This window comes from Passer domesticus, chromosome 7, assembly GCF_036417665.1.
Source record: "Passer domesticus isolate bPasDom1 chromosome 7, bPasDom1.hap1, whole genome shotgun sequence".
NCBI classification, from domain to species: domain Eukaryota; kingdom Metazoa; phylum Chordata; class Aves; order Passeriformes; family Passeridae; genus Passer; species Passer domesticus.
Window position 1 is genome coordinate 61,607,012 of NC_087480.1, and position 10,920 is coordinate 61,617,931.

The 10,920-nt window shown below is 47.2% G+C and overlaps 1 protein-coding gene across 1 annotated transcript; it reads left to right on the plus strand.

Moving 5' to 3' along the window:
- The first annotated feature begins 165 nt into the window (after positions 1–165).
- LOC135305479 (methylcrotonoyl-CoA carboxylase beta chain, mitochondrial-like) lies at positions 166–10,916 on the plus strand. Its single transcript, XM_064429189.1, has 13 exons — positions 166–184; positions 1,066–1,438; positions 3,366–3,562; positions 4,453–4,631; positions 5,420–5,500; positions 5,687–5,865; positions 6,594–6,786; positions 7,786–7,877; positions 8,062–8,218; positions 8,711–8,833; positions 9,205–9,347; positions 9,682–9,763; positions 10,663–10,916. The coding sequence occupies exons 2-13, from the start codon at positions 1,077–1,079 to the stop codon at positions 10,744–10,746; spliced, it is 1,872 nt and encodes a 623-aa protein (XP_064285259.1). The 5' UTR covers positions 166–184; positions 1,066–1,076; the 3' UTR covers positions 10,747–10,916.
- Positions 10,917–10,920: the final 4 nt, after the last annotated feature.

Here is a 10,920-nt window from a genome sequence, read left to right on the forward strand (position 1 = left end):
CACAGGACACACATGGCACGGGACACAGAGGACACAGGACACCAGGGACACAGGACACACATGGCACGGGACACAGGGGGCACAGGACACCAGGGACAGAGCACACACACGGCACGGCACACAGGACACCGGGGGCGGGCCGTCCTGCGGAGCCGCCCCGCCAGGCGGGCGGGGACCGCACGCGGTAAGGCAAGGGCGGCAGGGTCGGCCGGGCCGGGCCGGGCGGGCTCGGGGTGGGCGGGGAGTGAGGCCAGCGGGGCCGGGGAGCGCCGGCGGCGAGGCCGCGGGCCCGCGCTCCCTGCCCGGCCCGGGCGGCCCCGCTCCGGCCCCGCAGGCCCGGCTGGGCCCGTCCGGCACGGCCCGGAGCCGGGCTGTCCCCTCGCGGCCGCTGTGGCACGGCGGGGACCGGGGGTGTCCCCTCACGGCCCCCGCGGGAACAGGGAGTGTGCCCTCACAGCTCCGGCGGGAGCAGGGGTGTCCGTCCCCTCACGGCCCTCACGGGAACAGAGGGTGTCCCCTCAGGAACTCCGCAGGAACAGGGATGTCCCCTCAGGAACCCCGCAGGAACAGGGATGTCCCCTCAGGAACCCCTCAGGAACAGGGGTGTCCCCTCATGGCCCCCACGGGAACAGGGTGTCCCCTCAGGAACCTCGCAGAAACAGGGATGTCCCCTCACGGCCCCCACGGGTACAGGCGGTGTCCTCTCACGAACCCCGCAGGAACAGGGGTGTCCTCTCGCGACCTACTGGAGTCAAAGCAGCTCCTCACGATCCTCAAAGCAGGAACCAGTGGTGTCCCCTCACGACCCCTGCGGGAAGACGGGAGTCGGGAATGCCGCCTCTCCACGCCCGATGCAGGGCTGGAGTCAGGGGGTCCCCTCACGGCAGAATGGAGTCAGGGCGGGCACCGGGGTGTCCCCTCACGGCAGAATGGAGTCAGGGGGTCCCCTCACGGCAGAATGGAGTCAGGGGGTCCCCTCATGACCCGCTCCCGAGGCGAAGGGACCGCTCTGCCCCTCGGCCGAGGGAACCCGCTCTTTAATTCCTGTCGCTCGTTGTCCCTCAGCTCTCGGGGCCATGTGGAGCCCGGCCCGGCTGTGCGCCCTGGGCCGGCCGCGCCTCGGGCCGGCGGTGCCGCTGCAGCCCCTGACCCGCCTGCTCCGGAGGGAATACCGGGACAAAACCCCATCCTGCCTGCTCCAGAGGGAATATCCGTGGAAAACCCCTTCCTGCCTGCTCCAGAGGGAATACCGGGAGCTGCCGCTGCTGGGGCAGGGCTGGGGAAGGACACAGCCCCTGCCTCCCCGCCGGTTTTTAAGTAATAAACCCAAATCCAGGCGCCATCCCAAAACATTCCCGGTTCTAGACGGACGTGTCCCCGCCGTGTACCGAGACGCGTTCCAAGAGAATTTAAGGAACAGCGAGGCTGTGATTAAAAGGTAATAAAGCGGTCTTGTGGGGTTTTTAGAGCGTTGCTGTTTGTGGCATGGTGTAAGAGTCACTTAGGGCACTTTAGGGACTTTTAACATGGGGCAATACTTGCTCCATGGAGCAATGTAGCTGCCCAATCCCTGGAAGTGTCCAAGGGCAGGTTGGACAGGGCTTGGAGCAGCCTGGTGTCCCTGCCCATGGCAGAGGGTGGCACTGGATGAGCTTTGAGGTCCCTTCCAACACAAACCAGCCCGTGAAATGTTGACTGAAATGCCCAAACCGAGGTGCAAACTATTTAAAACAGTGCCATGTGTTGTTTTGCATATATTGCCGAGAAATACTTTTTGCAGACCTACGTAACATTTGTTTTGTGTTGCATTTTGAATGCAGAGACGTAAAGGGTGACTCACACACTCCTGACAGTAGGGGATGGGTGCTGCTGTCCATCATAATTTGCAGATAAAACGGGAAAATGTGTTTTATGTGTTTGTCCCGAAAGATCAGACGGCACAATTGCAAAGGCTTTGTTCAGAGGAGTGATCCACGAGCTGGAAGCAAAGCTTTGGAAAACACACTGTGCCCTCCTGTGGTGGCATTGAGGACATGATTAAAATCCTTTTCCTCCAAAGTTTTTCCAGCCTCCAGATTGTGCAGGGAGCCACGCTCAGATCACAGTCACACCCAAAGGGCTGTGTGAGTCTTTGTGTCAAACAACATTTACGGTTAAAGGTGATGCATCTGGGGGAAAAATGTGTTTGAAATAAAGGAAGAACTTGGTTTATTTAAGATCAAAATTGAGATACTGTGTTTGTTTACATTTATTCAGTTTTTTACCTATACATGGTGCTGCCCTGACAATACTATTGGGTAATCACTTCCTCCCTGTGACACTGCAGTATTCCCTGCTTTTACTATATCTTCCAGATTTATTAATTTATTCCACTTCCCAGTTACTGATTTTTGTCAGATAAACTTGTTGCAGGGCCTGACAGAGGAAGCTCTTGGCTGGATTATTCCCAAGAGCCGGTGGAACATGGAGGTTCATGCTGAATTAGGACAGGCACATTATGATAGCCTCATTATTATATATTATATTATTTGCTTTATTAAACAGTTTTTGGCTAAGAAAAGTGGAATGTTTGCTTTAAATAATAGACCTTTGCTTTTTATTACACCTTGGAAAAACAATAATCTGAAAATGTGAATTTATCTTCATTTTCATGCCATTTGTGTGAAAACTGTGCAATATATTTAAGCTCAGTCTGCTAAAGGGTGACTTGTAAGGAAAATGGTTTGGGTCAGGAGGGCCCTCAAAGCCCACCCAGTGCCACCCTGCCATGGCAGGGACACCTCCCACTGTCCCAGGTGCTCCAGCCCCAGTGTCCAGCCTGGCCTTGGGCACTGCCAGGGATCCAGGGGCAGCCCCAACTGCTCTGGGAATTCTATTGCAGGGCCTGCCCACCCTGCCAGGAACAATTTCCAATTCCCAATCTCCCATCTAAATCTACCAATTTTCAGCTTCCAGCCATTCCCTGTGTGCTGTCCCTCCATCCTTGTCCCCAGTCCCTCTGCAGCTCTCCTGGAGCCCCTCCAGGCCCTGCCAGGGGCTCTGAGCTCTCCCTGGATCCTTCTCCTCTCCAGGGGAGCCCCCCCAGCTCTCCCAGCCTGGCTCCAGAGGGGCTCCAGCCCTGCAGCAGCTCCAGGGGCTCCTCTGGGCAGGGCAGGATGAGCTTCTCCCGGTCTCCTCTCCATCCCTTCTCCCACAGCCCGAGTTTGTCCTGGCGATTTTCCCGGCCCAGGGCAGGACCTGCTCTCGGCCGCGTTGAACTCCTGAGGTTCCTCCGGCCCCACCTCTCCCCTGTCCGTGTCCCTCCCCTCCAGAGTGTGACCGCACCTCTCAGTTTTCCCCACGGAACTTTGTGTTTTGTCCATCAGGCACTCGGAACTGCTGGAGCGGGTGAAGGAAGGAGGGGGTCAGAAGGCCGTCCTGCGGCACACGCAGCGCAACAAGAAGGTGTTCGTGCGGGAGCGCCTGCGGCTGCTGCTGGACGACGCGGATTTCCTGGAGCTGTCCCCCCTGGCCGGGCTGCACATGCCCTACGGGGATGTCCCTGCTGCCGGCTGCCTCACGGGTAATGGACCTTGGGGCCCTGGGAAAGGGGAACGGGGAGGAAAGGATGCTTGGAATGAAGGTTATGGGATATTTTACTCTCTGGAGTGTTTTCCTCGGAAAAGTGAATGCTGGATTTATCAAGTTCTTATTCCCAGCAGAATAGTTGAAGAACTGAAGAGTTCAGCCACTGCTGTTTTACTATAATAGGAGATACCTTTGACAGAACAGTTTTTAATTTCTTCTAGATTTAGTAATTCTACTTACTACTTGCTAATTTTTGTCTCAAAAAATGTAGGGTGATGTGTCAAATCAGCTGTTGACTCTTAAAGGAGAGGGGACAAAGTTGTTGTGAGAAACAGGAGCTGTGGCATACATTTTGAAGTGTTTTTCAAATCACAGACAGTTGCATTTTCTATGCAGACATTGTCTCTTTAAACTGGAACAGCTCTTCAAAACGAAATTTCATTGAAATTCAATGAAATTCAATTTCATTCAATATCAGCGAAATTGCGTTTTGAAGAGTGGTTTCAGTTTAGAAAGTAACTAGAAGAACAGTATGAAAACCCTTTTTTTAGATCACAGATTGTTATATTTTCCAGCTGTATAGGGGTGATTTTTAACTGCCTTCCCTTTTATCTCAAGGGTTGGGAGTCACAGTGTATTTTTTCCTGTTACATTGTCACCGGAAGTAAGTAAATTTATCTGAGGTTCTTCTGTCATTTAGATGAATTTTTTAAATACTGTAATTCCAGAGAACAGTGTAGATTTTTTTTCTCTGTGAGGTATTTTCAAGTTAATTTGGAGCTTCTTGATGTAGCATTGCTGAGAAAAACTCCTGAAAAAGTTAAAAGGTTTGCCCCCCTTGCTTTGCCTGTTGCTTTAAATAAATATGTGTGGTACTGCTTGCAGGAATTGGCAGGATCAGTGGGGTCTGGTGTGTCTTCATTGCACATGATGCCACTGTGAAAGGAGGAACCATTTACCCAATTGGAGTGAAAAAGCAACTGAGAGCCCAGGAAATTGCCATGGAGAACAGGCTGCTGTCTGTGCACCTGGTGGACAGTGGGGGAGCCTTCCTACCCCTGCAGGTACTGCTGGCACTCTGCAGAGCAGAAAAGATCAGTATTTATTTCATCACCTGGGCTGGTCCTGCACCTCCCACCTGAGCAGGGGTTAGAAACTCCAGTGAGTGTGCTGAACTGCTTTTGTGTCTCTCTGTACACAGTGGGAGGTGTCTATTTTCACTCCAGAATCTCTGAAGTGTTCTGTATTTTATTGTCCTGTTTGTGCCAGTGGTGCACTAAGCTCTGTGGCCTTTAAAAGTGGAGGTTTTGCAATTCTGACTGCAAAATAAGAATGTGAACAGCTTCTTTAGTGAAATGCAGAGATCATCCTGTCAGAGAGACGACTGCAGTTGTTCTCTCTCCACACTGAGGGCAAGCACACAGGAAAAGTTACCTGGAATTTTAAAGTTATTTAAAGTTATTAAATTTTAAAAGTTACCTGGAAGTTTACCTGGAATTGTATCCAAAACTAAGCAAAAAAGGAAACTGCCAAAGGCATTTCACAGATGAAGCAGAATTACCACCCTTTCTTTCGCCAAAAAATATATATATTTTTTTTCCTGTGATTTCAGGAAAAAATCACACAACTTAACCTATGCTTTCAAAGCAAATGGATATTTTTGAGGGATTTGACAATGTATAGAGGAATAAATACCATAATGAATGCTGTATATGAAAGGCTCAGGAGTGATTGTTAATGGGGACCTTCCCAGTGTCAGTTTTGGTGTGTTTGGGAATGAATGGAGTGAAAGGGAAGCACCAACTTTCACAGCTACCATTGAAAATCTCTTTTTCTTTTCCCTGTCCCTCAGTCAGAGCTGTTTCCTGACAAGCTGCACGGTGGCAGGGTTTTCTACAACGAGGCAATCATGTCTGCCATGGGAATCCCTCAGGTACAGTGGCATGGGGAGTGAGTGCAGGGGGTGTAGGAAAAGTATAAATGTGTAGTAAATTTTGTTCTGTCTCTGGTTTGTTCCCCAAGCTGTGATTTAGCACTTTCTGCCTTTCTGAAACAGCTTTGGGCTTGGCTCTGCCTTTCCTGTCCCCTCTCCAGCACTGCTGTGTCTGTGTCCCCTCAGGTGGCCGTGGTGTGTGGCTCCTGTGTGGCTGGAGGTGCCTATGTGCCCACCATGGCTGAGGAATCCGTGATCATTGATAAAATTGGGACACTGTTCCTGGCTGGGCCACCCCTGGTGAAAGCTGCCACGGGAGAAGATGTCTCTCCTGAGGACCTTGGAGGAGCCAGGCTTCACTCACAGTGTGTGGAGTGTTCTCAAAACCAGGGAATTCAGCACTCGCAGCCTGAAAGGAATGTGGCATTGGCATTTCAGAGCAGAGCTAAGAGTGGAACCTGTGGTTACACTGGCTTGCCTTCTCAGGGTCAGGGATTTGGGTTAAATCAGCCAAATGGGAGTAAAATGATGTTATTGATGGGGTGAGGCTGGGACTGGACAGGTTGGATTTGGATCTCTATTGTTCCACATACTTCTTGAACAACTTCAGGCAAGTAATTTCCTCTGTGCCTCACAGTGAGCAGCTACAGAAGAGGGATGCTATATTCTCTTTTCCAAGTGTTTTCCAGAATACTCATATTTAACCCAATTTTGCTACATGGAATACATTCCTATCTTTATATCTTGGCTGCAACCACTTATTTTGAAATAATTCCCAAAGTTTGCTTTCCTCTTTTCCCTTTTTGATATTGTCTGCCACAACAGCATCACAAAAATAGATGCCAAGGTGTTTGTTTAATCCAGATAAACACAAAAGTCATGGGGAAGAACAACTCCTTGCTGTGAGTTTCATTTGGGATTGGACTGCATGGAAATTCTACTGAGTGGTTGCTTTCAGCTCATTCACAGAAACAAATCACACAGTATTTCCACAGAGCATTTGGAGAGTCTCAGCTTTTTCCCTAGAGTTTGGGTTTTCTCTCAGGATTCAGAACTCATTAATTCAATGCTAATTAACGTCTGTCTGTCCTAGAGTCAGTGGCTGCAGTGACCATTTTGCACCCTCAGAAGAGGAGGCCTATGAGTGCATTCGTAATGTTGTCTCCACCTTAAACTATGAGCCAGTGCCAGAGCAGGACAGGGAGCCTGACAGTCCCCTGTACAGCCCTGAGGAGCTCCTGGGCCTGGCACCACTGGCTTACAGCTGCACTCTTCCTGTCAAACTGGTAAGAGAGCAGGGATTTCATTCCTGCATCCTTCACTCTGCTCTATCCCACAGCTCCAGATGTTATTCTGATTTATTACCTCATCTGTTTCATCCTGAAACAGAGCAGGATGGCAACAGTTCTGTGGAATTATAGAAAATATTTAAATTTATTATTAAAATCTTTATCATAAATAATTTATATTTATTACAGAAAATATATAAATGTTTATTATAAAATATGTAAATACCTGAAGTCCTGCTGGAGATAAAATAATCCCAGATTGTGCCACTGCTGCCCAGCTGTTTCCATGCAGTGTTGGGATGCTTTCTTGGCTGCCTTGAGAACATACACCCCTTTAATGTCTGTGTTTCCCTTCCCCTGCCTTTTTGTTTCTTCCCGCAAGCATTCCAATAATGCAAAAGAAATGGTGAAATTACTGACTGAAAAGCAATACAGCTCAAGTCAAACTTGTTTGAGGTAGGGAGAGACACTAAAGCTTAAGCAGAGACATGGAGAGCTGCCCACACTGTTTCCATTGTGTTCTACATGAGATTTTGTCTCCGTGGATGTGAATGCAGTATCTTTTCCTGCAGTGGTAAGTCCCTGCACTTGAGGGAATTGACTGTAGAAAGCTTTGAAGGCAGCTTTTAACTGTGTTGGAAGAGAACATGAGCCATATGAACCAAGCATTTCTTCTGCACAAAATCTGAAACTGCACACACTGGGGTTTGCTTTTTGCTTTTTTACATTTTTATGCCCAGGAACAATTGTGCTTTGTAAAACTAAAATGATTTTGGAGTTGACCTTTGTCTTAAAATACACAGTTGGTAATTAAACTAAACACAAATTGGGTGGTTTGTGCATATTGAGCATTTAGCAAGTCACCCAAAGACCCTCTGTGCTCATCTTGTGTAACTCAGGTCTGCTACTGTTTGAACAGAGCATTTCTTTTAGCAGAACTCTCCTATTTTCACCTCAATTTCTCTAGAAAAGTCAAGTCTGTGTATTTCTTTGCAGATCCTGAGCCGGCTGGTGGATGGAAGCAGATTCCAGGAATTCAAGGCTACTTATGGAACAGAATTAGTGACAGGATTTGGCCATGTGGAAGGGTATGGCTGGGAACATTCCCCATCCAAATGGATGGATGTGCATTTCTCAACAGCTTTTGTGGCCTCAGCAGGTTCCACACCACTCCAGTCATTCCCAGGGTTCAAAAGGGAGAATCATGGAATTGCTGAGGTTGGAAAGGACCTCTCAGATCATGGAGTCCAACTGTCCATGTTTGTTCTGTAGGCACTTGGTGGGCATCGTGGCCAGCAATGGGGAGCTGGCTCACAATGCTGCTCTCAAGGGCAGCCACTTTGTCCAGCTCTGTGGCCAGAGGGGACTTCCCATCCTCTTCCTCCAAAACATTGCTCCACAGCTAGCAGGGCCTGCAAGCATCTCACAGGTATGGCATGTTTGCTTCGATGCATTTCAAACAACCCTTAGCTCTTGTTGGGCCTAAAGTTAGATTTTCAGAATTATTAACTGTTAGGAAAAATAGTTTTTTAAGCACTCTTGATGAAGCTTCATAATGACTTTGCTAATAGAAAGATTCAAGAACTTTCTCACTTGAATTTTAAGCAGGGCTGGATAAAATGATACAGTTCAGTTGGCAAGGCTGGAAAGTTTGGCATTTGCAGTGCTTTTGACATTGAAATACAACTTATTGATTCCTCTGCTAACTCTGCACTTCAGAAAATTGGCTATTTCTCTTTTGAAAGTGAAGGCAGTAGGATTTGTCCTGAGCTAAGGAAAGTAAAACCTCCATTAGATCCCAGATCTGTTTCTGCAGAACTGTAAATAAATAAATAAATTAATTAGAAATACAAGTTTGTTGGGAGTGGGGAGAATCTATAATAAAGTCTTAAAGGATCTAAAATATCTATTTTTATTCCAGGCAGAGGCTCATTCCAACAGGCTGAAGGCCCATGCCTCCATGATGGCTGCAGTTGCCTGTGCTGCAGTTCCCAAAATAACCATTGTCATTGGAGGCTCTTTTGGGAGTGACAGCTACGTCATGGTATGGGTGGCACCAGTCCAGGGCTTGGGGACACACCTGTCACACTGCTCAAGTGTCACTGCACTTCTAAAACACAGCTGGGGAGCCTGAGCTCTGAACTAATATTTAAGTAAGAAACGCAACAATGCATGTGATTGCTGAGAAGCAAACATGGAAGAATTAAACGTGGAAGTGCTTGGAATTCAAAATGAAATATTAAAATAGAAATATTGAGGGCAGTGGGGAGGTGGTGGTTCCAGCACAGGGTGTCTGTCCTCGTACAAATCCACTTGTGTTCCATCCTGCCTTGCCCTTGGTTGTTTTGTCCCACAGACACCTTTTTGTGATTCACCTCTGTGGGTTTGTTCTGTTGTTTGGTTTTTCCCTTGTAGTGTGGGAGATCATTCAGTCCAAACTTTCTGTTCCTGTGGCCCAATGCAAGAGTTGGTCTTGTGGATTCTCAACATTTCCCCACAGTTCCACCAGCTGGGGACTGGACAGGAGAGGAGCTGGAGCTCAAACAGCTGAAGGCAAAGTAAGGACATTCCATATAAACCTGACAGGGATTTCATTGTTAAATTACCTACTTTTGTTCATCTTACAGAGCAACACATCCTGACTAATGAAACAAACATGGATCTACTGAAAAAATATTTAACTTTCAATGTAATTTGATGTCTTTCTGTTAGGGTCTTCCTGTTACTGCAGAATGGTCACTCTGTTATTTGCTGGTTTCTGAATAATTTTAACAGCAGTGCTGCCCATTCTCCTCAGATGGATGGATTTGCCTGTTTCAGTTGTAATTTCTTTTCACTGCTCTGCTGTTTTTATTGTGCTTTTAAGCCTGTTCAATTCTCTGCCCTCTCCAGGCTGGAGGAAGAAAGCAGTGCCTTCTACTCCTCTGCCAGGCTCTGGGATGATGGGATCATTCTTCCTCAAGACACCAGGAAGGTGGGTTTTCCTTTTAGGCCCTTTTATTCTCCACTCTCACAGTGGGTGGACATGACTCACCCAGGGCTGGCAACGTGCTGGTTCCAGACCTGGGGCTCCCACTTCTCACTCCATGGAATTTCTCTCTGTAATTCTCATCCTGTCTCTTCCTCATTAGTTTATCCAAAAAGTTTCTCTTGAATTCTGGTTACTTGACCACAGATTTTCCTCACTGAGCCTCTCCTTTGACTTTACCATAATTTGAATCTGCATCTGAATCCCTTTTTTCCATATAATTACCTATATCATCATTCTTTGGAGTTTGGGCTCCTCAGAATTCCTTTTGTTTCCAAAACATTCTTTTATCCTGGGATGTCACTTTTTGCAATTTTCTCTTCCTTTAAATTTGTTGTGTACATTTGGGGTGCTCCCCTGCCTTTTTATTGATTTGAAATTGGCAGACATCCCTCCCTCCTTTAGGTTCTTTTTGAAAGCTGTTGCCTTTGTTCTTTTATTTTTCCTTGTTAGATTGTTTGTTAGCAATAAAAATCTTCCCTGCACTTCTGAAGTTTGTTTACTTGAAGATCTCAATCTGTCCTGGTTTTAGCTGGGGTTAAATCACAACACAACCCTTCTAAATATGGTAATATTTATGGAACTGTGTGGATATTTTCATGAAGTTTATGGGAACTTTGATGACAGGAGAGCACCAAGAAGTGATTTTAGTCCTAGAGCCCTGAAATTCCCACTTTATGAGCTACACATGAAAATAAGAGAGAGTTTCACTGTTCATGTTACCATGTTCAGTGTTTCACAAACCGAAGGAACAAATAAATAAGCACAGAACTAATGAGTTGTGCTGGTTGGGGTTTTTTTTTGTTTGAGGCTCATTGCTTCTATTGTTTTTTGTTTTTAATTAGGTGATTGCCCAGTGCTTGGAGATCATGGAACAGAAGAAGTACCAGGCTGTGTCTCCCCGTTCCCATCCCATAATCAGGATGTAACTGCAGACCCCTCAAACCAGAATCCTCTACCAGAACTTTGAGTATAAAGATTTTCTAATTCTTTGATACCATGAATAAAAGTGTTGAACAGTTGAGGACAAACAAGAATCCCAGACTGTAAATCTGCTTTTAATATTAATAAAAAAACCAAATCAACAATAAATCAACAATAGC

Excerpts from the sequence above, each read along its gene's own strand:
- LOC135305479 (XM_064429189.1), top strand. The coding sequence starts at position 1,077 with ATGTGGAGCCCGGCCCGGCTGTGCGCCCTGGGCCGGCCGCGCCTCGGG. Across the intron at positions 5,501-5,686 it reads CTGCCATGGGAATCCCTCAG|GTGGCCGTGGTGTGTGGCTC; the intron begins GTACAGTGGCAT and ends GTGTCCCCTCAG. Across the intron at positions 6,787-7,785 it reads GCACTCTTCCTGTCAAACTG|ATCCTGAGCCGGCTGGTGGA; the intron begins GTAAGAGAGCAG and ends ATTTCTTTGCAG.